Source organism: Festucalex cinctus, chromosome 18, assembly GCF_051991245.1.
Source record: "Festucalex cinctus isolate MCC-2025b chromosome 18, RoL_Fcin_1.0, whole genome shotgun sequence".
Lineage (NCBI taxonomy): Eukaryota > Metazoa > Chordata > Actinopteri > Syngnathiformes > Syngnathidae > Festucalex > Festucalex cinctus.
In genome coordinates, this window is record NC_135428.1 from 20,795,923 (window position 1) to 20,822,622 (window position 26,700).

Sequence of the window (26,700 nt, forward strand, 5' to 3'; positions counted from 1 at the left end):
TCCTCAATTCCAACGACATGTCTTCCTTTGAGGAAGCAGAGTCTGGGGACTCTGAGGTGGGCTCTCCTACCTCTGGGGTCGAAGTCACTGAGGTGGTTGGAAAGCTCCTCAGTGGCAGGGCCCCAGGAATGGATGAGATCTGCCCGGTGTTTCTAAAGACTCTGTATGTTGTGGGGCTGTCGTGGTTGACACGCCTCTACAACGTCGCATGGACATCGGGGACAGTGCCTCTAGATTGGCAGACCGGAGTGGTCCCCCTTTTTAAGAAGGACCGGAGGGTGTGTTCCAACTACAGAGGGATCACACTCCTCAGGCCTCCCTGGTAAGGTCTATTCAGGGGTGTTGGAGAGGACGGTCCGTCGGGAAGTCGGATCTCGGATTCAGGAGGAGCAGTGTGGTTTTTGTCCTGGCCGTGGAACAGTGGACCAGCTCTACACCCTCGGCAGGATCCTCAAGGGCGCTTGGGAGTTCGCTCAACCAGTCCACATGTGTTTTGTGGATTTGGAGAAGGCGTTCGACTGTGTCCCTCGGGAAGTCCTGTGGGGGATGCTTCGGGAGTACGGCAATGTTCCCTCTAATTTTCCGTGTGTCTGTGCATTCACACAAACTTCTTGAGCATTTCATGGACTATATTGAGCAACATCCACGAATTTATATATGAATGGACTCACAATGCCACTTACCCCGCAGTGTTTTCACGTTATTTACTGTCTCTACAGTTAAATGCATATATGATATGCTACAAAAAAATTCACACCACATATATCAGATTTGTGACACGATTAGAATCAGCCCTATTTTGTTACTTGTTCTTAATCAAACAGGTCATTTTAAGCAAAGTTAAGTTGTAAAACAATTTGTAAAATATGGACCTACATCATCCATTCAAATATAATGAAAAACATGTCATTTATAAACATAAATATTTCTGAAACACGTGAAGAGCTTCATTTAAGGTGCTCGTATACTACGCCCATATTTGGACTTCCGGATTGGAGCGGTGTGCTGTGTCACCTGCAGTCTCGTCAGTAATGTCAGTGTTGGTGTAATCTGTGTATGCTTCAAACTACAGTAGAACAACTGAGTGTGCACCCAAACTGCTATTGAAACTGTCAGGGAAGTGGGAATGGTGTCCTGTTGTGTATGTGGTATGCGCTGGTCGACGTCACCATGTTGCCCATTCATTTTGGACGGAGCTGCTCTGTCCCACAACACGAATTGTTACGGGTTGAATGTAGGCTTTTATTTATTTTTTGTCACATTTTTCTTTCCCACTCCGTTAACCACATGTGCTACAAAAGATTTCCTTTTTATAGGTGATAATATAAAAAAATACAAACAGTAAATACAGCTGAGGTTAGAATTTTTATTAGAATGCGCTGTAGACATTTACTGTGCGCTTTGACGGTGAGAACACTGCGCGATTGCGCACGCACGCAGCTTAGAGGGAACACTGGAGTACAGGGTACCGAGCCCACTGATACGGGCTGTTTGGTCCCTGTACAACCGGTGTCAGAGTTTGGTCCCCATTGCCGGCATTAAGTCTTGATTCGTTTTCATTGAGGGTTGGAGTCCGCCAAGGCTGCCCTTTGTCACCGATTCTGTTCATAACTTTTAGGGACAGAATTTCTAGGCGTAACCGAGGTGTTCAGGGGTCCGGATTGGTGGCCTCAGCATTGCATGTCTGCTCTTTGCAGATGATGTGGTGCTGTTGGCTTCATCAAGCCGTGATCTCCAACTCTCACTGGAGCGGTTTGCAGTGTGAAGCGGTTGGGATGAAGATCAGCACCCCCAAATCTGAGACCATGATCCTCAGTTGGAAAAGGGTGGCATGCGCTCTCCGGGTCGGGGATGAGATCCTGCCCCAAGTGGTTTAAGTATCTTGGGGTCTTATTGACGAATTAGGGCAGGATGGAGCGGGAGATCGACAGGCGGATCGGTGCAGCGTCTGCAGGGATGCGGACTCTGTATTGGTCCATCGTGGTGAAGAAAGAGCTGAGCTGAGAGGCAAAGCTCTCGATTTACCAGTCGATCTACGTTCTGACCCTCACATATGGTCACAAGCTGTGGGTCGTGACTGAAAGAACAAGATCCAGGGTACAAGCGGCCAAAATTAGTTTCCTCCGCAGGGTGTCCGGGCTCTCCTTGAGAGATAGAGAGTGTGACAAGTGGCTTTGCAATGTTATGCAACACTGAAGGAAGCCTGCCGAAAAAGCAACAATCGCTACATGTGCCCTTGGCTCAGTGAAACATGGGCTTAATTTTTCTGAATGACAGAAATCTGTCCTGGCGATGGAGAACTTTAACCCTTGGTTTTGGCCACTTTTCTGTTGGCTTGACTTTTGTTTGATGTTTTCCATAAAATTTTAGGTTAGTTTGACAGATGCGTTCCAAGGGTCCGTTGTATAGTTGCTATCACTTTGCGTCATGCTAACTTGGGCTCACAACCATAGAAGAAAACCTGCCCTAGATGTTTAAATACTATCTGCTTTTGTCTTGTATAGGATGACACATTTTTTTTCTTTCTTTTTTTAACAGGTGATAGAGATGAGGAAGGCCAAGAACAGCCAATGCCAAACTGCTTTGACTATTTCATGCACATATTGAGCATTTTTTGGAAGATTCTCTTTGCTTGTGTCCCTCCAACTGAGTACTGGAATGGGTGGGCGTGTTTTATAGTGTCAATATCTGTCATTGGAATTTTAACAGCCATTATTGGAGACCTTGCGTCGCATTTTGGCTGCACAGTTGGCCTGAGAGACACTGTTACTGCAGTGGTGTTTGTAGCCCTGGGGACTTCACTTCCTGGTAAATATGGCATCTGTATATTAACAGCTTTATTTTTTTATTTTTTAGTTTATGTAATAGTGAACTTTTAATCCACAGATACCTTTGCCAGTAAAGTAGCTGCAACCCAGGACCAATATGCAGACGCATCAGTGGGAAATGTAACTGGAAGCAATGCAGTGAATGTGTTCCTAGGTATTGGTGTAGCTTGGTCTATGGCTGCCATTTATTGGGAAGTCAAGGGTAAAGTTTTTCGTGTGGACGTCGGCTCACTGGCCTTCTCAGTTACACTCTTTACCATTTTTGCCTTCTTCACGATGGGAGTGTTGATGATCCGCCGGAGGCCCTCTATAGGTGGTGAACTAGGAGGCCCACGGATCCCCAAAATCCTGACATCGCTGATTCTTTTTGGACTCTGGTTCCTTTACATTCTCTTCTCTAGTTTGGAGGCCTACTGCCATATAAAAGGCTTCTGAGAAAGTATTGATGGGTACACATTAATAGCATAAAGATATAAAGATACACAGTATTCTTTTGGAAAGAAATAATCACGAACTAATTTTAACTAAGACCCATCGTCACTTCTGTTATGTCATAAATTAAGATGCTTGGACTTGTAAATCTGCATGTCCACTGCAGCAAGTATTAATTGTACGTATTAGTCCTGAGTATACAGTGTTAATTAAACGAAGAGGAAATTGTTTTTTTGTTTTTGTTTTTTGTCAAAATGAATTTTATGCTTGATGCTGTATGACCCATAAACTATATTAGTCCCAACCTTGAATGCTTATTGGGGCTCCTGCATTATTTTTTTCTTTGTGTAATTTCATGTACTGTATTATGTAAATTATTGTAAATGTTCTAAATAGATACAAATACAATGTAATTTGTTATTTACAATGAATTGTAATGGGAATTTTAATGTTTGTTTTTGTCTCAATTGTCTACACTAGAACACTAGAACCGCATATATATATATATATATATATATATATATATATATATACACACACATATATATATATAAAACAAAAAAAACAAAAAACGTAAGGAATATTTTTTTTTTAATGAATGAATTTCACCACAACGCCGACAGATAGTTGACAGTCCGTGAAATATCAGTCAGACCATGAATTGATCTCTGGCAGAAACAAGTTTGATGACCCCCACTGTCCAAATGCACCCAAATAGCCTGCATAGAGTAAGGCCTCATATTTCGGTCAAAATCCTCCTTTTCATTTAAGGTATGAAATCATGTCTAGCAATGACACAGTATGAATAAAGTACAAAATTGGGGGAAAATGTGTGTTTCTGAAAGTTTGAATATAGCCCCAGTAACCTATATATTTGACAAAGAGCTTCACAAATGGGCTGCAATGAAAGCTTAGAATATGCCCTTTAAAATCATACCGAACACATTATCACATGGCGGCTACGGTGATGGAAAAGTGATATTTCTTCTACTTTGATAAAGTACAATTTTGCCTTGTAGGTATTTCCATTGAAGAATGATTTGATTCTGAGGCGTAGTTGTAATGTAATGTCCCGCCTCGACTCTCAAGAGATCTCGCAGTTCGTGTAAGCGGTCACATCACGTTGAAGGCTCCTCATGCAACGTCACGAGACTAAATTGTTTGAGTGTATGGAGCCGCGGCAGCCGCGGCTCTATAGTTAAACCGCTTTGTGTGGAATCAGACTTGTTGTGCCCTTGGGAAGCAATTCAGACACAAAAGCGTGTGTCACATGACTACAGGAAATGCGGGAAAAAAACAAAACAAAAAACTGTTCCCATTACACTTTTGCGAAGTTCTTCCATTTCAAAATGTCTCAAAAAGCACCTTATGAGAGCGTAAATCTAAGTATAATGGAAACGCACCTATTGAGCTGAATAGCGCCACCCAGCCTATCAATTGTTTTTACTAGCGACTCATGCCGTATCAATGGGGTATATGCCACGGAAGAGGCGGGACTTCCGACTTCCATCACGGATAATCATTATATATTTACTCAAACGTTTGTATATAGTGACCAAGTATAATGTAATTTTGTGAATATTGGGACAGTGCCTACTATACTATGGGGTACATGCCACGGAAGAGGCGGGACGTGATTTTGCACATGAGTTTGGTTCCGGTCCGGGTTACGAACGCGCAACTGAGGGGCACAAAGTCGGAAGCACAAGTATTTTGACGCAGCCCACATGTCGCAAACCGAACCGGAACCAAAGCTGATGTGCAAAAACAGTCCCTCCTCTTCCGTGACATATACCCCACAGACTATTCTGAAATGGATTTGCCTTGACTTGGTGAGCAGATTGACCAATCAGGTGTTAGGACCTGCCCACAAACTTTGATGGGCGAGTTTGACAGACAAAATAAATTCATGAAATACCGCAACACAGTGACCATGAAATAATTGAATACAGAAATAAATAAAAGAATAAATAAATACATTTACAAATAATCATAGGGAATTTTATTAATTAAAGATACATTTAATAACATTGATTTATTTAATTCCATATTTAATTAATAAATTAAACATTTAATTAATTGATGACACTTTTATTGAATTATTTAATGGTGAATTTATTTATTCAATGTTGGCACTTTTGGTCCTCCATATGATTTGTGCAAGTGGGATGAAATGTGGGAGTTCAGTCATCAACATTTTCCTCCATTTTCGAAACATTTAGAGAATGTTTAGTTTCCCTGTCAGTCATAAAGTTCGAATATTTGAAACACAAAGCTACGTTGTCTCATTTTAGTCATAATTATTTTCCCCTATTTTCGAAACATTTGGAGAATGTTTAGTTTCTCTGTCAAGAATAAAGTTTGAATATTTGAAAGATGAAGCTACGCTGTCCCGGTGGTCATGAATGCAACATTAGCCTGGCATAAGGGTCAGGACAACATGGCTGCTGCTGCGGGCCGCTTCTACGGAGAAGGAGGCAGAGCAACAAAAAGACAGAAAACTGAAGACGGAGGGATGACAACGGTTAGGCGTGCCTTCTTGTCGCACTGATGAATTGTTAATACAATTCTTTTTGTATTAAAATGTTGCTTTGGATACCTAGGCATCGCTACCTAGACCTTCTTGCGCTACATTAGACAAGAACCTACCATTAGCAAACACAATTGTCCATATGCTAGTTAGCATGTTCGTACTAATCTGAACAATTTAGATATTTTGGTGAACCAGTTGTCAGAATTAAAATATTGTAAAAGCTCTAAAATACCAAACCAATGATTTGTTGGTCTGTTAGCGTCCCAGACCGCTGTTAATAATAATTATTACCAATTACCAATTATTATGCTAATATTTTGTGCTAAGATCAATGTAATTTCCATTTAAGAGACCACATTTGGGTCTAGTTTTACATGTTATGTGTCTGTTGGTGGAGGCGAATTCATTTCCCGCATTGTTTTGCACATCGTGTATGAGCCGTCTATCGTCAATGTGATGATATTGTTTTCAGGAGAGCTACGATGATCCCCATAAACCTTTACCCTCGCCGGTGGTGCACATCAGGGGTTTGGTTGATGGTATTGTGGAGACTGACTTGGTGGAAGCCTTGCAAGAGTTTGGGACCGTCAGGTATGAATCCCCAGGGAGATACGTTGTGAAGTAGATTTTTAAAAAGTATTTCCGAGTGAACATTTCCTACGGAACTTATTGAAACGCTGTTTTCCACGACCGTTTTGACAGAAGCCATTTGAAAAATAAATCATGTTGGTTTAGTATTCCAAATCCGATGTACACACTGATGCATGATTGTTGCGGCTTGCTGTATTTAGGTCTGCATAAAAGATGCTCAGCGAGTTGATTTTTGAGCCCAGAAAAAAACTTTGACTAATGCCAAGGATGAGTAGATGGGTAATTACGAATTTGTTTGTTTATAGGTACCTACAGAAATCCTCAACATCCATCCAGCCAGCCCATTTGATTGAAAAAAACGTGTATAGTGATGCAATTACACTCTGTATGGCGCGGAGGCTGATCTGCCATGGACGGTGCAACGGGACAGGAAAAAAAAACTTAAAAAAAAAAAAACGGGAGAGCAATGGGAATCCACAGATTAACGTTTAATTAAAAGAAACAAAAACAAAAAAAAGGGTGGGCTCGACGCCACCGCGTGTTACGCTAGCCGTAGACTTCCTCGGCATAAAAAAAAAAAAACATTCCCCGCCAAGAAGGAAGGAAAAAGAAACTATCCACACAACAACAAAGAAGTGCCACCCCGCTGATTGTTACAAATCCCAATCCACTGGAACATTGAAAATGATTTTTTTTTTTTTTTTGTGGCAATGGGTAATGTAGTTTCAATTAGTTTTCCAACTAACAAATATTAAGAGTTTTATACTTAGAAATAGGGGTGGGCGATATGACAATATTAGATTGTTAAACGAAACGCGGGGCTCACGAGCTGTCATTTCTGTGGAATCGTCTGATCGAGACGCATAGCATTTCAGCACAAATTTGACTGTCAGCTCATTTTTTTCTGCCACTGACTGAAGGAAGCCAATGTATCTGCTGCCTCCACTGTGTCCGGAGGACCTATGATGGCTATTCAGTGGTCAACTGTAGCCCACACACTTCGCCCCCGCCCCACCCCGCGTCTTGCCACCCTAAAAATATGCGCGCTCGTGGTGGAGGAGGCTGTAAGAGAGTTTGTTCCGAAGAGAAATTAATCATCCATATTATGGAACTATTTTGGCTTCACGCCAGATGACAAAGACCAGGCGTAAATCATATAAAGTGTGCAAGGAGCGCGTGAAGGCAAGTTAGGGCGACACTACGAACGTGTTCAGCCACCTGAAACTGCACTCGGCAGCGCTCACAATGAGAGCCAAAAACTCCAAAGCAGAGACAACAGCTCAATGCATGCATGTTCCTCCAAAACAGCAGAGCGTCACAGAAGCGTTCACTAAAATCACGCCGTGTGATAAGTTTTTAACCCCAACACCGTCATTCCTTGCATGTACGCAGATTGCAGAGAAATAATGGGGCAAAAAAAGTCCTTTTTTTTTTTCCTCAACAAGCGACCAGCATCCATCCATAAGTCATATTGTAGCATTTGTGAAATGATCAGGCTAACCAAGCAAGAAAACACATTAACGTTAGCACATAAAAAGTCTGTGTTGCATTCATGGACCATGGGAAACTACAAAACCCACCACGCACAATGGTTGCTAAAAAATTGTGATCTTTGCTTCTAAAAAGTTGCTTTTTACTTACCCACTAGCAGCAGTTCTATTCAACTTTGTTTACATGCTGCTTTTTTTCTTTTTTTTTTTAATCATGACTAGCATCCAAATTGTGTGCAAGAGATTCACTATTTTGATTAGACTACAGTACTTGAAAACAGAAATGTGACTTTTGTTAATGCTTTATTCAGGTGTTTTGCAGCGTTATAATTTATATTTTTCTTTACAAAAGGTGTTTATTACATGATCATTTTTACAAATAACTGCATTTATTCAATATCTCTTATTTAATGTGTAATTTAATTTGTATTTCTTATTAATAAAAAATCATGCTAAAATCGAAATTGTGAATATATAATAAAAAAAATTGTGGTATTATATTTTTTTTTTAAATACCATGATAAAAATAAATGCTTAAAATCACAATTTAAAATCATCTACAAAGGCTCATGCATTAATTCCCAAAGACCAAAACGAAGGACATTTGCACTATACTGTAATTATACTTAATTCTGTAAACATAAAATGTAGCATCAGTTTTTGTTTTTTAAAAAAAGTTTACGTTTTTATTTTATTTTGTTAGTGAAAATTTTTTTAATTTTAGATTTTTTTCCCCCGTAAGCTTTCATTAACTAAAATAACCTTTCTGAGAGTTATGCATTTAATTTCAGTGGATGTTGTGTTGACACAAGCACAAATGTAGTTTTTGTTCCAAGTACGTTAAAAGGGGCGGCGTGGCTAAGTGTTAGAGTGTTCGTCTCGCAACCCAGAGGTTGTGGGTTCGGCCCCATGCCATTGTGACCACGTCGAAGTACCCTTACTTACTTATACTGACTGCCGGAGTCGTCTTTTGGTTTCGAGTTGAATAACAAACATGGCTTTATTTTTGGTTAAAGTTAGTGCAATTTCCAAATATCAATAATGTCAACTCCATTTATTATGGATTTTAAGCTTGTTGTATTTTGTAGTTTCTTACTAATACGGTTGTATCTCCCCTCCATAGTTCTGTGGTAATGATGCCCAAGAAGCGCCAGGCCTTGGTGGAGTTTGAAGACATGAATGCATCCTGCAATGCTGTTACATATGCAGCTGAGAACCAGGTTTGCATTGCAGGTCACCCTGCCTTCATCAACTATTCCACTAGTCAAAAGATCTCCCGGCCAGGAGACTCGGATGACACGCGGAGTGTGAACAATGTGTTGCTACTCACCATCATAAACCCCATCTACCCCATCACCACGGTAATAATCTAAACTTGAAACCAGTGTAATGCGAGTGGTTGTGTTTGAATATGTTTGTATATAAAATTGAAAATACACCAGAGAGCTCTGATAATTTCTTAACATACAATTTTTTATGTCACAGTCAAAAAGACTTGCATTTTGTATCGTTACTTAATATTAATGTAATTTAACCTGTTTAGATCATGTGACTTAAGTTTTGGTATACAGTAGGGCTGCACGATATTGGAAAAAACTGACATATATATATATATATATATATATATATATATATATATATATATATATATATATATATATATATATATATTACACATCCTATCGTGCATGTGCACATCACAGTTGCAATTTTCAAACGATCTATCGTGCAGGCCTATTATACAGTACAGTGGTACCTTTACTTACGAACGTCCCTTCATACTAAATTTTTAAGTTACGAAACACCTCAACAAGAAAATATTGCCTCTTATTTCGAAACAAGTTTCAAGATACGAAAGGTAAAAATACAGTATGGACCGCTATTAGCAGCTCCCAGCGTTTCCTGACATACTTACAGCTGCTCTGCCATTAGCTATTACTGGCATCTTCCTGGCATCCCATTGGCTAAGAGCGACCTCTACTGACCATAGATACAGAATAGAATGTGTCTATGTAGCGTCCTCGTCATTCGCCCCTCGGACCATGAGGTGTTTAGATAGTTTTACGTAAATGTATTAAGTAACAGTTGACGAATTTGTGCAAAAATTCAAACAAACAATTGGTGATTGATGAAGGCTGCGTTGCACAGTAAGTTTCTAATTGCGACGAGACGGGCCCTTTTTTTTGGAAAATGATGCCTCGTCGTCGTACCTAAAGTTTCCATCAAGTTTCGGAATTTATTGAAAAGAATCACCCAGAAAAAATGTTCACCATTCGGGTAGGGCTGGGAAAAAAAGTCGACTAAGTCGACTTGGTCGACTTTAAAAATAGGTAGACTGGAAAAATTTAAGTTGACGCTCCGCCCGGAAAAATGTTTGCGCCGCCGCGGTCCATGCTTCACACGGACCTTTTATGCCGACGCGCGCATCGCCGCATACTGTTGCGCACTCCTGTCCTTACGATGGAGGACAAAGTAAAAAAAAAGAAAAAGAAAAAGTAGACTCCTGTCACTCCCCTCAAAAAAGACAGAAGGTGTCCAGAGTTTGGGACCATTTTGAAAAAATTGAGGGGACAAATAAAGTTAAATGCAAATTATGCAAACTAACAATGGCCTACCGCAGCACATCATCGATGTTGCAGCATGTAACAAGGAAACATCCATACGCAACACTTGAAGAAAGCAGAGCAAGGTCAGTTTAGTTTTTATTAGTGTGATAATATTGCTATTTAGAACGCAACGCACTGCACTGTATTGCTTACTTGAACTTGCCGTTTAACTCTAGTCTTAACTTAAGGCACCGCTCGACGACGTGTCACGAGTAGCAAATGCATCGCCAAGCTAACCGCCTAACCGGTCATTCTCAACGAGATATGCAGGCAGACAGGCACACAATATCCTTCCTTTAAGTAAATCACATTCGCTAAAAGCCGTTACGGGTAACGGCCGGGACAGTTACAAAAGTACACCTCGGAGAAGAGGATTCACAAAGTTGGCAATCACTCTGTGTGCGTCCGTGCGTGTGTGCGGGCGCGCCACACAGACTGTAATTGAGGACGAACACCTAGCGTAGACTGTCAAATCAATGTTATTGTCTGTCAATTAACGACTAACGAGCGTAGTAGATGGAAAAATATACACGATATCTGGAGTGGTGATATGGTCACTTGAGCCTGACCAAGCACTAGACAACTCATTCTGAGTGGTGATATATTAGTGTACAGCACCACCTAGTGGCTGAAAGGCTGACATTTATGTACTAAAGTAAAACAGATTTAGTAGTAAATTGGTGGTCTTTGAGAATGAGATTGAGCTTCCTCAAAACACAGGAAAGGAAGTTAATGTTAAGATTTAGATTATTATAAAAAATAAGATAACCTGCACTTGGTAAAAAAAAAAAAAAAAAAACTGCTTATCAAAATATAACCTGCACATGTCATGGATAAAAAAAATAAAAAAGGAAATATAAGGAATAATTGGTTTTAATGCACACGTTCAACATTTTCGGCCTCTAAACTTAAAAAAAATTAATAATAATAATAATAATAATAATAATAATAATAATAATAATAATAAAAATAAAAAGTCGATTAGTCAAATATATGAGAAGTCGAGTCAATTTTTTAAAAAGTCGTTAGTGACAGCCCTACATTCGGGCGATCGCTCGCTATGATGATGTTTGCCTTGGATATTTTCGAAGGATTGTTAAAAAAACAAGGGCTCCAGGTGGAGGAGTGGAACCGTCACTTGCCTTTGGGAGATGATGTGCAGCTTACATGATGTAAGCGTGAGTGAGCGATAAATAAAAAATAATAACACACACAAAAAAAACAAGATTGTTAAAAAAACGAACATCATTGGATCAGTTCTTTACAAAACACCAGGCAAAAACACAGAGAGAACATGAACCAAAGAGGGCAAAAAACGAAGAGGACAGCAGTTAAAAAGGTAAATGAGCATAATTTTTATTCTTTGTTTTTTACATAATGCACAACTCTCATTTATTGTGCAAAAATCTCATTGTAACATGTATTTGTTACATGTTTTGATGCATTTTTATGCTTTATGAAACATTTATGTCTGAATTTTGGGAGGCTTGGAACGGATTAGGGCATTTACATGGAAAATGCGTCTCTACTAGGGGTGTGAATTGCCTAGTACCTGACGATTCGATTCGTATCACGATTCACAGGTCACGATTCGATTCGATACCGATTAATCCCGATACGAATTTATAAGTCGATTGTTGCGATTTTTTTCATTCAAATTTAGAAAATACTAATCAGTAAGCTTGTAGAGTGTAAGATTTATATGAAAATGTATTATTTATTTATCTGAAATTTCAGTCTTATAGAGGTTGTAATCTGTTTCATGTTTGAACAGCATTAAAATAAAATATTAAGGCTTAATGTTCCGTTCATATAACATTCTTCCATGCTCAAGGTGTGAATCCTAAAAATAAAAAAAATCGATTCTGCCGATTATTGAATCAATTCGAGAATCGTGCGATGTAGTATCGCGATATATCGCCGAATCGATTTTTTTTTAACACCCCTAGTCTCTACTTAGAAAATTTTCTACTTAAGAACTTTCTTCCAGAACCAATTAATTTTGTAAATAGAGGTACCACTGTATATGATTTATGATCCATTAAAAATAAATATTAGCGTTATTGAAGATATGCATATTGTTCGCTCTGTGGTCCTCTGGAATATAGTTAGACTTGATATGTGTGCATGCTGGAGTGTTGTTTAACTGGTTCAAATGTACTTCTACAGGATGTGTTGTACACTATATGTAACAACTGTGGTCCTGTACAGCGGATCGTCATCTTCAGAAAGAATGGTGTTCAGGCCATGGTTGAATATCCTTTTTGCCTTTATGCTACTTTTTTTTTTTTTTTTTTTTTTTTTTTTAAAGACAATATTTTTGGAGTCATTAGCTTAAATGTCTTATTGATATATATATATATATATATATATATATATATGTATGTATGTATGTATGTATGTATGTATGTATGTATGTATGTATGTGTATATATATATATATATATATATATATATATATATATATATATATATATATATACACATACATACATATTTTTTTTTTGTATTTTTTATTTTTTTTATGTAGTAAACATTGGTTCAAGTTATCTGCAGTGACTCTCACCTCTTCAAGTGCTCAAATGTTGCCTTAACCTAAAGTTGTTACATTTGACTCAGTTCAAAGTGCCCAGAGGGCCAAAGCCTCGCTCAATGGGGCAGACATCTATTCTGGTTGCTGCACACTGAAGATTGAATATGCCAAGGTATGTGCAAAACAGGCCATGTCATCATTTGTACAATAACAAATATTTAGTGTTGGGGTTTCTTTTGTAACAAAATTCACAGCCAGCACGCCTAAATGTCTTCAAGAATGACCAGGATACGTGGGACTACACAAACCCAAACCTGAGTGGCCAAGGTAGGTTTGTCACCATTCCTTCCCCTTTCTATTTCCTCTTTACCTTTCATGCCACTAGTATTAGATGTTAGGTGGGAATATTGCCTTTGATCACTATTGATTCTCTCCACTCACTCACCCACCAAGCTTGTTAATCTTATTGTTCCAAGGCATTATTCCCTTCGTACAATCACAATTTTATGCATTTTCTTCTACACAGCAGGCACACAGTGAGGGCATGAGGAGTAATCTCATTGACAGCCATTATTTTGTTGAATGCATGAGTACATACCAGTGCACTCTAGTCACAGTACCACGCACGTGTATACTATTTTACCACTTAGGTCCACTTTCCCTCAAGAGCATGACACAGCTGCACAACAAATAATCCCTGCCTTTTCCAGTCCGGTAAATACTTACAACTGTGCTCACTTCTAGTATTCTATCAAACATATTGGAGATTTTATTAATTTTTTAAGTAACTCACCATTTAAGGGTCCCATGAAATTGATTCAGTACTTTGTACCTAGTTTTAAGTCATTAGGGATTTACGCTTGTTGTTTTAATTCAGCATTCATTTCATATTATATAAATTGGTGAGACGAGTTATTTTGCTTGGTACTATCACGAAAAACATGCTTTAAACCCTACCGATTTTACGAACCTCAAAGTATTTTGTTCTTATGACCACGTTGGCATGAAATAAATACAGTGGAACCTCTACTTACGAACGTCTCTTCATACGAAATTTTCGAGTTACGAAACTCCTCAACGGGAAAATATTGCCTCTTGTTACGAAAGAAATTGCTAGATACGAAAGGTAAAAATGCATTACCGAACGCAACATACTTTAGGCTATGGCTATTTCCTACCATAGGTACCTACGAGCGTAAATACTAGATCGGTGTTTGTGCATGTTTCTGGCATCCCATTGGCTAAGAGGAACCTTCTACCATAGGTATGAGCGTATACTAGATCGGTGTTTGTGCATGTTTCTGGCATCCCATTGGCTTAGAGGAACCTCTACCATAGGTATCTATGAGCGTATACTAGATCGGTGTCTATACAGCGTCCTCATCATTCATCCCGCGGCCCATGAGGTGTTCCGAGGTGTTTTTCGTAAATGTATGAACTAACGGCCAACGAATTTGTGCAAAAATTCAAACAATTGGTGATTGATGAAGGCACAGTAAGTTTTTAATTGCGACGAGACGGGCCTTTTTTTTTTTTTTTTTTTTTTTTTTTTTAAAAGATGCCTCGCCATACCGGAAGTTTCCATGAAGTTTCAGAATTTGTTTAAAAGAATCGCCCAGAAAAAGTGTTCACCAGTCGGGCGTTTGCTCACTAAGATGATGTTTGCCTTGGACATTTCCGAAGGATTGTTTAAAAAAAAAAAATAAATAAAATAAAATAAAATAAAAAAACATCCATGGATCAGTTCTTTACAAAACACCAGGCAAAAAAAAAAAAAAAAAAAACACTTCTGAGAGAGAGGAACATGAACCAAAGAGGGCAAAAAACGATGAGGACAGCAGTTAAAAAGGTAAATGACCATCATTTATATATATATATATATATATATATTTTATTTTTTTTACATTATGCACAACTCTCATTTATTGTGCAATAATCTAATTGTAACATGTATTTGTTACATGTTTTGATGCATTTTTATGCTTTATAAAACATTTATGTCTGAATTTTGGGAGGCTTGGAACGGATTAGGGCATTTACATGGAAAATGCGTCTCTACTTACAAAATTTTCTACTTCAGAACTTTCTTCCAGAACCAATTAATTTCGTAAGTAGAGGTACCACTGTAGTGTATGTAGTTAATCTATACAGTAATTGAAAAAAATAGTGCCGATTATGGTGAGGGATTATGCTTGTCATGTTGTATAGCATTAGCTTGTTTTAAAGCCTAATCAATACTGTTTCATTACCTTAATGAAGGATTATTGCTCAAGTGAGCTCAATCTTTGCATTGCATACATTTAACTACCTTAAACAGATTTGATTTACAGTATGGCCATTACAGGCTTAAGAACTTTGTTTTTTAATTATTCAATGATTAAGTCAGATACAGAAAAAGTTATGTGAATTAAACCTACAGTAAGAGAATAGTTTTTTTGTTGTTGTTCTAACTGCACGAGTATAGTAAAACATTAATAACATTTCATGAATGAAGATTAGGATGGACGAAAACATTATTGCTCGTTATTACTCACCGTCATTTAGATGCCGCCGCCGCTGTAGCCTCTTTAATGTACAGTATATGTATTGTAGCGTTGGTGAACTAAAGAGGCCAAGCGGCAAACAAACAACAACTCTTTTAATGCCAATTTGCATGTAACTGTCGGCCGCAACCACGCCAGAACACAACAGCGCCGAATGCGCTTAGCTCACCAAAACAAATCCTATGTTGCCTTCACGGACCGTCCAGACCAGGGGAAACTACCCAACCCGCGACCCACGCACAAGGATTGCAACAGAATGCTAGTGTTTTTTTTTTAATGTTTTTTGTTTTTTGTTTTTTTAAATCAAATCGGAGATGTTGCGTCATATAAGGAGGTATAATTTTTACTTTGCCTACGCTTTTTTTGTGTTTACTCACTGAAGATCGCCAAGTTCTATTATTATTATTATAATTGTTTTTAAAATATGTATACTGAATTTATTAATTTATAAATAGTGTTTACATGTTATGTTTCATGCAAAATGAAAAGTTGGATATGTTAAGTGGTAAATTGTAACTAGTAGAAAAAATATTAAAAGGCTTCATTTGCCTTTATCTTAAGATTCTGTAATATATACTAGCGCTGATATTGTTTATTACAAATAACTTTTAGTTGGGTAAAAAAAATAATAATAATTGAAAAGAACCTTGAAAAAAATAATCACACATATCGCAATTGCAATTTTTTTGGGGAAAAAAAATCGCAATTAGATTATTTTCCATAATCGTTCAGCCCTACAAATTAAGATGATGATGATGATGATGATGATTTTTTATTTTTTTTTCCCCACTGGATTCTTTCTTTTAACATACTGAGCACACTGTTCATGCTGTGGTGTCACTTACCGTATTTTCCGGACTATAACGAACATCGGGTCATAAGCCGTGCCGCCGGGAAGGATCGCTACTGGAGAGTGGTCAGCGGCCCACCAGAAAAAAAGGGGCAGTGGTGGGGGATGGGGGGCATATGGCCAGTGCGGTGTGCGGCGCGGGGGTCGTGCAGGCGAAAGCGGCAGGCAGGCGAGCCCTTCCACCAACCCGCTTCCCCGTCCCTCGGCCCGCCGTGCCAACCTTCCGCAAACAAGTCTAAACTCTTGGTCTGGGGAACCCTCCCCACTGTCCCGCAGCTGACAGGCTTCGGAACCCTTCGGTTTTGTACATTGGCCGCAGGGGTCAGAGCACATGGAATAGGTAGAGGCTTATAGTCCGGAAAATACTGTATTTAAAGGGGAACTAATTTTTTGTACAATAGCATGTTCTATATGCCCCCACTAGTTTAAACCATCTATTCTGATTAATTTTGCATTTGAGGATAATTACTTAATCAGATCAATCTATCCATTTTCATCAATCTCAAGACGCTGCGATTTTGTGCTCAAATTCATGTCAGAATGTCCTCAGGCTCACGTCACAGCTCACTTGTTTTCGATGTTGGGTCATGTGATCTTCACAATGCCAGTCTGAGGGCATGATGACCAATTTCAGTCAGCAGCAGAGGGCAGTACAGGACAAAATGTCAGCGCCCTGAAAGTGATGAAATTGATGGATGAATCTGCTTAATTCTTATTACACTAATCAGAATACCATGTTTAGATAAGTGAGGACACATTTAATATAGGATTGCAAAGAAAATATTAGCCTAAATTTGTTCCCCTTTAAAGGGATACGTGAGTCATTGAGCCATTTTCAGCAGTAAAATAATATTTTGACTATAATTAATGTGAGAGAGAATATTACAAGGCCGCTTCTGTCAAAATTTGATGGATGACATTCTTAATTAGATTAGGGGGGTCATGTATGGGTCATGACCCCTCCCTAATGAAGATTAATGACCCTTTAATGACTTCCAGATGTCATATAATGAGGGTTAATGACCCTTAATGACTTCCTGATGTCATTTAATGAGGGTTAATGACCCTTAATGACTTCCTGATGTCATTTAATGAAGATTAATGACCCCTAATGACTTCCTGATGCCATTTAATGAAGATTAATGACCCTTAATGACTTCCTGATGTCATTTAATGAAGATGAATGACCCTTTAATGACTTCCAGATGTCATATAATGAGGGTTAATGACCTTTAATGACTTCCAGATGTCATTTAATGAGGGGTAATGACCTTTAATGACTTCCGGATGTCGTTTAATGAGGATGAATGACCTTTAATGACTTCCGGATGTCGTATAATGAAGATGAATGACCTTTAATGACTTCCGGATGTCGTTTAATGAAGATGAATGACCTTTAATGACTTCCAGGTGTTATATAATGAAGATGAATGACCCTTAATGACTTCCTGATGTCATTTAATGAAGATTAATGACCCCTTAATGAAGATGGATGATGTGTAGGTGGTGTTCCTACCTGTTTTTGCAGATATCATGGCTGACCCGGGTTCAAATGCTAATTGTTTGGTTAACTTCCGGATCCGGTGCACGCCCCCCTAGATTGAGTGAATAATAATGAGATTGAATGACGTGATCGGAGGGAGTAGTTTAGTATGGGTAAAACCGCCGGGGGGAAAAGTACTAGCCATTTCTATTATGGTGAAGGGGGAAAAGTAATATGAGGCCTTCGCAATGCCACACTCACTTCTCTGAAAAATTCTCAAGAGGTATCGGCTCTGAGCTTCCAAGATGAATCAAGGTAATTAACTCTTGATATTATCTATATGTGTATATATACTCATACAAATGTGGCACTTATATTCACTTCTATTAATGTTTTTGCTATGAAATAAAAAAACCCTACATCTTAATGAAGCTTCTGGAAAAGCAAGCATCTTAGTGAGTGATTTATTTATTTAATGGAATGATGCATGCCTTTATTTTTATACTTATAGCGTTTATTTTATTTTTAAGTTATGAGAGATTTTGGAATAAGTCTGTATCAATATGTATTTTTGTTTTACATTTATTTTAATTTTATAGAGTTAGGAGAGTTTATTTTATTTTATTTTATTTATTTTTTGAATGAGTGAATGAGTTCGTATTTTCTTATTTTAAATTTGAATTTTTACAGAATTAGAAGCGTTGTTGGATGAAATTCAACTGTATTATTATTCAGCGTCACAAGATGGCGATGTTGTGCCAGGAATCCGGCGTAAGTATTTCTTATTTTGAAACGTTTAGAGCTTTTTCTTGCTTTAAAATTAACTGTTAGTAATGGATATTTACAGAATTGAATGAGGATGTGAACGAGAGGCTTAGACAGCCGGAGATTTTCGTAATTACGAGTGATGAGGAAGAATTGGATGACGAATTACCTGCAGGAGTGAACGGTAAATTTCCTTTTTTTAAATAAAATAAAACCTATGTATTACTATTTTTTAAATGAACCGGTAATGTTGTATGATTATAGGTGGTGATATACTGAGCGAGACGGTCCCAGAGCTCAACCTGAGGTCATAATAATATCTGACGAAGAAGAAGAAGGAGAAGAAGAAGAAGAGATATTAAGGCGTGAAAACGTGAGGGCCGAAGAGGAAGGTGAATTCGTCGGGTTTCCACCGATTGAAAGCGAATCTGAAATGGAAAACTCTGAGGGGGGTGACATGGATTTAGATAATGTAGGTCAAGGTTTGGCTGAAATTGTAAATGCCTTAAACGATGAGATCTCTATGCAAATCGAGCCTTTTCAAATGCCTGATGAAATCGTCGACGATGATGGCGATCCGTTTGTGGCTATAAGACACATTGAGGATTTTATTGATTTCTTTAATCCTTTAGAGAGGGCTCTTGCACGTCTTAACCAGTCATCTTCAAACGGCGAAGCCGTTGAGGACATACTTGAACCAGACATACATAGAAATGACCAACAGCAATCCTCTGTATCATTTTCACAACATTCCCAGCCACACCCACACAATCAAACGCAACATGTAGAAGGTAGCAGAAGTACACATTGCCAGCAGACACTTGTGTCAAATACACAAAACTTTCAATACCAACCATACACGCACAATCAAACGCAACAGACAGAAGCTGGTGGTAGTAGTACACCAGCTAGACAAGACCTCCAACAACAGTCTCGGGTACATCGACACATTCAAGCAGAACATCCCCCAGCACCAACCCCCAGTACACAATCCACCTTGCAACAATCTTCAGACACAAACAGACAGGTGGGGGGACAAGTTAGGCGTCCGAATTTTAACAACTTGGAGATAAGACGACGTCTAAATACAACGAGACCCGAAGACCCCCTTGATTTTGCAGCCTTCTACACAAACATTGGCAATAATTTGAATGAAGCTGTGCAGGAGGTAATCAGATCGACTAGTCGCGGTGATATAGTCCAAGCAGAAATAGTGGGTGAAAATGTGAGGGAGCACTGTTACCTAGATGCTGTTAATGACCCGAATGACGTAACTGACGCAGTCCATAATTTGCTAGATCGCATCGCACAATCTAATACAGAGGTACTGGCCGACAATAGTCTAGAACTTGTTGTACAGATTGTATTTGATGTTAATGGCGGAGGAGGTGCCAAACGCAAACTAATTTTGACTACAAATGATGAAATGGTTCAAAAGAAGAAGAGATGTTTGTACATAACGTATGACAAAGATGATAAATTATGCTTTGCTAGATCGTTAGCATACCTGCTTGACGGATCGTTGACTGTTGATCAGGCTACACAGAGGGCTCGTTATTTACAGCAAAGCGTGGGGTTGACTTGTGAGACTGCCGTTAGTCTGAGGGACGTACACAAATTTGAAACGCTTGTGAAACGCAAAATCGTTATAGCTTATAGAGCGGATTGCGAACGCCCCCTGTCTTTTTTTGAGACGCAATACCCCAAATCAGAGGACTCAGTGTTCTTACTGCTATTAGACGGACACTATTATGGAATAAAATCGGTTAAGGAGTTCATAGGGAAATCCTACTTTTGCAGACAATGTTACAAAGGGCATAAAAACCAAGAACAACATAGTTGTGAGGGGCATTGTCACATCTGTCTCGACCCTACCTGCAAACAACAACCGTTCAAAGCCATTCATTGTAACGATTGTAACAAAATATGTCAGAACGAGAGTTGCTTCGTTAAACACAAAGAACGCAGACAGACCTCAAAATCCGAGACTAGCAACTGTGAGAAATACAAAAAATGTAGCGAATGCAGTGTGGAATATTACGTCAAATCACAGGGGGAGAATGTTAAACATAAATGCCCTCAAGCCAAATGCACAGTATGTGGAGAGGTTCTACCTAAGGGCGGTGATGAGGCGAGAGGAAACCCTCATCTGTGTTACATGCAGCCTCTAAAACCGGAAGCGCCTTGTAAACAAATAATTTACTACGATTTTGAAACATTCATAGGTGCTGACGGTAAACACAAACCCTACCTAGTGTGTACCAAATCGACAAAGGGGGTGGAAAAACATTGGTTGGGTCTTGATTGCGTCGAACAATTTCTTGATTATGTCAGGAACCCTCGTTTTGAACAGTCTAAACTAATCGCTCACAACGCCAAAGGTTTTGACGCTTACATCATTCTAAACAAAATGGTAGACATGGGGGTTAATGTCAGCGTCATTATGCAAGGGAGCAAAGTCATTTGTTTCTCAGATACGGACTACAAACTGGGGTACATCGACTCCTTGTCCTTCCTCACGATGCCCCTCAGCTCCTTGCCTAAAGCTCTAGGTTTCATCGATCAAACTAAAGGGTATTTCCCCCATGGCTTTAGCTCTCTAGACCATTTAAATTACATCGGTCCCTACCCTGATCCAAAATATTATGGGGTAGAGCGTATGTCGACGGTCCATCGTACAAAGTTTTTTGAATGGTACGAGGTAGCGTGTAAGGGAACCTTCAATTTTGCTCAGGAAGCTCTAATGTACTGCAGAAATGATGTGAATATTTTGGCGACAGCTTGTGAGAAATTTAGAGAGGAGTTTCTTAATGCGACTGGTACAGACCCGTTCAATTCTGTAACTATCGCCTCCTCCTGCATGAAGGTGTTCCGGAACAATTTCCTAACACCTAAAACATTGGCTATTACGCCGACCGATAATTACATACAACAATCCAAATCATTCTCACGCGACTCGATCCAATACCTAATGTGGGTGGCGCACAGCCAAAAAATACCTATTATTCACGCCTTAAACAAGGGGGAGGTCAAGATCGGGCAGTACTATGTAGACGGGTACGCTTTGATAGACGGCGTAAAATATGTATGGGAATATCTCGGATGTTTCTATCACGGATGCCGTGAATGTTACGATCCTACTCAAAAGTGTCCTATGAGTAAACGACCGTTTCAAGAAAAGTTTGACAGGGTTAAAAAGAAAATACAGGATCTAAAAGTCAAGCACGGTATACAGCTTGTGTTGATGTGGGAGCATGAGTGGCTGCGGTTAAAAAAGTCAAATCCGGATGTAAGAGAGTTCTTGCGCAATTCAAAATTCCCTGAGCCTCTTATACCACGTAAAGCTCTTTTTGGAGGGAGAACGAATGCCTTCGTGTTACGTTATACGGCTGCCCCCGGTGAACGTGTAATGTACGTCGATGTTACATCGCTTTATCCTTTTGTCAACAGCACATGTGCCTATCCGTTAGGACATCCTACCATCATTCACGACAATTTCGATGACCCCCAAAAGTATTTCGGGTTCATCAGAGCTAAAGTCAACCCTCCACGAGGCCTCTATTTCCCCCTGCTGCCGTACAAAACGGCAAGAGGTAAACTGGTGTTTACACTTTGTCGCACGTGCGCAGAACTTAACAATCAAGAAAGTTCGTGTTCGCATAACGATGACGAGAGAGCCTTAACCGGTGTTTGGGTTACGCCTGAATTCAACAAGGCTCTCGAGCTGGGCTACACCGTATCACAAATTACGGAGGTGTGGCATTTTGACTCGTCGAGTAGCGACGTCTTCAAAGCATACATCGATACATTCCTTAAAGGGAAGCAAGAGGCCTCGGGGTATCCTTCCTACGTCGTTGATCAGGCAGGTAGGGAAAAGTACATCGAAAACTATGAGACTCACCAAGGTATTAGACTAGACCCCTCAAAAATAAATGTGAATGCGGGTAAGAGGCAGGTGTCTAAATTATGCCTCAACAACTTTTGGGGTAAATTGGGACAGCGTGATAATTTGGATAAAACAGAGATTGTAAGCAGCACAGAACGCTTCTTTGAATTGTTATTTTCGGGGTTGTACGAGATCAAAGCCTTTCACTTCCTCAACGATCAAAGGTCGATCGTGCAGTACAGCTACCACCGACGTTGCAACGTCCCCCCCTCCAAAACCGCTAACATCTTTGCAGCATGCATGACCACGGCTTATGCACGTCTAAAAATGTACGCATATTTGGAGCGACTGCAGTCGAGTGTTTTGTACACCGACACGGACAGCCTCGTCTATGTAGTCAAAGACGGCGAAAGTCCTTTGGAATTAGGTGACTATTTGGGGGATTTGACTGACGAGTTGGGAGGAGATAGCATTCAGGAGTTTGTTTCAGCGGGTCCTAAAAGTTACGCCTACCAAACTAGGAACAGTATGAAAACGGTAATGAAGGTAAAAGGTATCACACAGACCCATGACACTTGCAAACGCGTCAATTTTGACAGCATCAAGAATTTAGTCGAAGGGTACATTGACTCATCAGGCACACAAACCAGAACGATTGAAACGCCTCAACACACTATCGTGCGTAACAAAAAGGGTTTTCACCTAAAAAACAGGTCATTCATGAAAACGTTCAGGGTAGTATATGACAAGAGACGTCTTATCCCCCACGGACACACCCTGCCTTTCGGTTATTAGTGTGTTTTGTGAAATGGAGTTAAATCAAGTTGATTTTGATCCGAGGCTTCAACCCCCCTTTTCTTGTTTAATATCTGGACCAAGCGGTTGTGGAAAAACATATTTTGTAAAAAGTATCTTGGAAAATTGTAACCATGTTATGAAAAGTCTTCCTGACAATGTTGTATGGATCTACACTTCTTTTCAACCTCTGTACGAGGAACTTCAAAAGCTGAATAAAAATATTAACTTTGTGAAAGGTCTCCCTGATTCTTTTGAGGATGAAAGTTTGTTTCCAGCGCGTCAAAGTCATTTGGTTATTCTGGACGACGTCATCTTTCAGGCGTCGGACCACCCTGAGGTCGTAAGAATTTTTACCCAATATAGACATCATAGGAATATGAGCGTCATCATGTTAACGCAGAACATTTTTCATCAAGGTAAATACAGCCGGACAATCAGCCTCAACAGTAATTATATGGTGTTGTTTAAAAACCCGCGTGATAAATTACAAACGAGTGTTTTGGCTAATCAGATATTTCCCTCAAAGAAAAAGTATTTTTTGGAAAGCTTTGAAGACGCTACCAAAGACGCTCACGGGTATTTATTAGTGGATTTAACCCCGACATGTCCAGATCAATATAGACTGAGGACGGGCTTACTAGCTCATCAGTGGCCTACCGTCTACATACCCAAGACTTAATAAGATGTCGAAGCTTTTAAAAAGAAATGCTCCGCTGCTCAAAACTTTGTTTCACGCCAAGCCCAAGAAACGTAAAGACATACTTTTGCGCGGTCCCGCTAGCTTGGTGAAAGCTCTCTGCGAGATTGCTCTAAATCTCTTAAAAGGTCACATACCGCTGAGTCCTTCGCAGTATAAGAGGCTAAAAAAGCAAAAGAAGGTGATCAGAGAATTGGCCGATAAGAAAAAAAGTCTGAAGAAAAAACGTGCGGTCTTGATTCAAAAGGGTGGTTTTATCTTACCCTTGTTGGGGGCATTCGCCCCTGTCCTCGGAAGTCTTTTAGGCGGTCTAATAAATAAATAAACTTTAACCAACATGAGTTTGAGAACAGCTCAGAAAATGATTCTTGTCTCACCTCACCAACTGGAACGTTTAAGCAGGCCGGAACCAACCATTCGAGAGACGGCGGAGCGTAATTTGGATTTTAAAATGAAGGAGGTCCTAGAAGATAGTTCTCTAAACCAGTATGAGAAAATTAAAAAGTACCAATCCTTGATGCAACGATATTTAGGGTTGCTCAAACAAGGGGAAAACGAACGACGACCAATCAACCTGACTCTACCTGCTGAGACATCAAACACATCCCCATCAGATGAAGCGATGGGTTTGGAGAATGAAGCCTGGCTCGACATCGTCCAAACAATCCCTCCTCGTTACCGTAAAAACGCCGATTATGTTTTAAGAAAACTGTCTACCGACGAAAGAGGTTGGACTCCTCGCAGCGAATTCATCTTCAGAGGTAAGCCCGTCAGAGGATCCCACATGACTGATTTACTCAAACATCTCATCGGCAAGAATGTTTCATCGCAAGGTCCTAGAGGTTGGAGCGAGTTTCTACACACCCTCTCAGAACTCAATATACCCGAAACAACGGTTTCTAACCCACATGCACGCGAGGAGTTGAGACGTCTAAAAAACGGCTCATATACATCTAATCCCATTGTTAAGGAATCTTCGAACGGGAAAAAGAAAAGAAAACGGACTGCTTCGACTATAAAGTGGGAGGGGTTTTAAATATGACACTTATTTTATGTAAGGAAAAACACATCACTCTGTATTGCCTTTTAAATTGCTTTTATTGAATAAATGATTTGAAAAACAATCCGTTACAGACAATGACATTTTTTAAATTTGTTGAAAGAACATGATTTTTGTCCTCCGCATGGTTTGCAGGTAAAAAACCGGTGTCGCCGAACAAAAGCAGATACCATAGCATCATTCTTGATTACATCGTCGGTGTAGCAGTCCATCACATCCTGGTAAGACTCTCCACACCCTCTATGGCTCAGGTAGTACACACAATGAGGGCCGCAGGCCGCTGACAGTTCGTGTTGTAACTGGCGATTATGGTAAATTATACGGTTAGAATACTTTTCCAGAAAAGACTTTATACTTTGTGGGTAATATTTAAAATCAGGGGGAAAGCCGAAGGGGTCGAAAAAAGATGCAGAGTCGTCCTTTTCCAAGGTGAGAGCCAACCAATGTTCTCCGGGTTTAGAGCGGGGGTGTGTATTAACTATATAGTATATGGGGGGCGAGGGTTTCAAGGAGGATAACTCGTCCGAAGCGTAAACGCCTCCAAATAAATGTCCTTGTAAACGTGTCATCAAACTCTCCAATTCCCTTCCGTTCATCTCCTCAGTAATAGTCCATTAACACTTCCCTCTTCGAGTTAATTTCTAAAATAGAGTCGTAACAAGCGTACACAATAAGTGTGGCGGTATGGGGAAGCGGGGTCCTGAATCTCATCTCCAATCTGAGTGTACCGCTGGACACAGGGGATAAAGCCTCTGTGTCCTGGCTAGGATTTAGATTAAAGGCAAACAGAGCGTAGCCTTGTTGAAAGTCTTCGTGGTCTATACTTAGAGGTAAATCTTTTAAAAACCTCCCCGTCGAGGAAAACAAGTTATGAAACTCGCGCACTGCGTTTCCTGCGTTAAATTGGGGTTGAAACGCCTTAGATGGGATCTGCCGCCCTTCTTGAGTTAGGGCTAGGTATTCAATATTGTGGTGGGCAAAGTTAAAAGGATTTAAATTCTTCCGCCCCACAAAAGCGCTGTGATTGACGAGTGCTAAAACCACATACTTTGGCGTATGTCCCAAAAAGAGATTGTCTTGATGGCAGATCCTCGATAACTGGGGTATAGAGTAAGTCTTTACGTTGATCCTCGATAGGGGGTACAGCGCGTTGTCTTTGTGGAGAGCCGCTGCGTGACCCAAAGAAACGGCCGGTGCGACCGCTACTTTTTTTACAAAAAGGGTGGCTCCTATTATCTTCAGAGAGCAATCAGCGTCGGGGGGACTCATTAAACAAAAATCATCGCTGGCTCTTGTTAGCTTTAGCCTTAGATCCACGTTATTTAAGAGGTATCTCTCACAAAAGAAAATATCCGAGTGAATGGGGCCTAGGAGTTGAAATTCCCTGGACCCCTCAATCAATTGGGCTCTGTGAACCAGCCCTTCATTAACATCGTTGCCCGTGAGCGATGTTGAATCCATCCGCCCTCGTGTATCTTTGAAGAACATGGCTGTGCTAAATTGGCTTTTGAGAGAATCCTCTGAAAAGTTTAACAATGTTTCAATCATAGCTCTGTAAGGGTGAGTAGCGCTTGATTGTGAGATGAGTCTATCCCCTAATGTAAC

At 39.8% G+C, this 26,700-nt stretch overlaps 3 protein-coding genes across 5 annotated transcripts in view; all 3 read left to right on the forward strand.

Moving 5' to 3' along the window:
- Positions 1-3,631, forward strand: part of slc8a2a (solute carrier family 8 member 2a) — a 92,131-nt gene extending 88,500 nt beyond the window's left edge. For all 3 annotated transcript variants that reach the window (XM_077505657.1, XM_077505660.1, XM_077505658.1), the window contains 2 exons: positions 2,539-2,808; positions 2,887-3,631. In XM_077505657.1, coding sequence (XP_077361783.1) covers positions 2,539-2,808; positions 2,887-3,263 — 647 coding nt within the window. In that variant the 3' untranslated portion in view covers positions 3,264-3,631. The remainder of the gene's footprint in view (positions 1-2,538; positions 2,809-2,886) is intronic.
- A 2,031-nt stretch (positions 3,632-5,662) lies between these two features.
- Positions 5,663-26,700, forward strand: part of hnrnpl (heterogeneous nuclear ribonucleoprotein L) — a 36,383-nt gene continuing 15,345 nt past the window's right edge. Inside the window, exons 1-6 of the mRNA XM_077505661.1 lie at positions 5,663-5,784; positions 6,266-6,384; positions 8,998-9,235; positions 12,650-12,735; positions 13,089-13,185; positions 13,268-13,340. Coding sequence (XP_077361787.1) covers positions 5,701-5,784; positions 6,266-6,384; positions 8,998-9,235; positions 12,650-12,735; positions 13,089-13,185; positions 13,268-13,340 — 697 coding nt within the window. The 5' untranslated portion in view covers positions 5,663-5,700. The remainder of the gene's footprint in view (positions 5,785-6,265; positions 6,385-8,997; positions 9,236-12,649; positions 12,736-13,088; positions 13,186-13,267; positions 13,341-26,700) is intronic.
- Positions 17,894-23,573, forward strand: LOC144006673 (uncharacterized). Its single transcript, XM_077505656.1, has 4 exons — positions 17,894-18,344; positions 18,580-18,660; positions 18,737-18,838; positions 18,919-23,573. Exon 4 carries the CDS (start codon positions 19,088-19,090, stop codon positions 23,333-23,335), a length of 4,248 nt encoding a protein of 1,415 aa, XP_077361782.1. The 5' UTR covers positions 17,894-18,344; positions 18,580-18,660; positions 18,737-18,838; positions 18,919-19,087; the 3' UTR covers positions 23,336-23,573.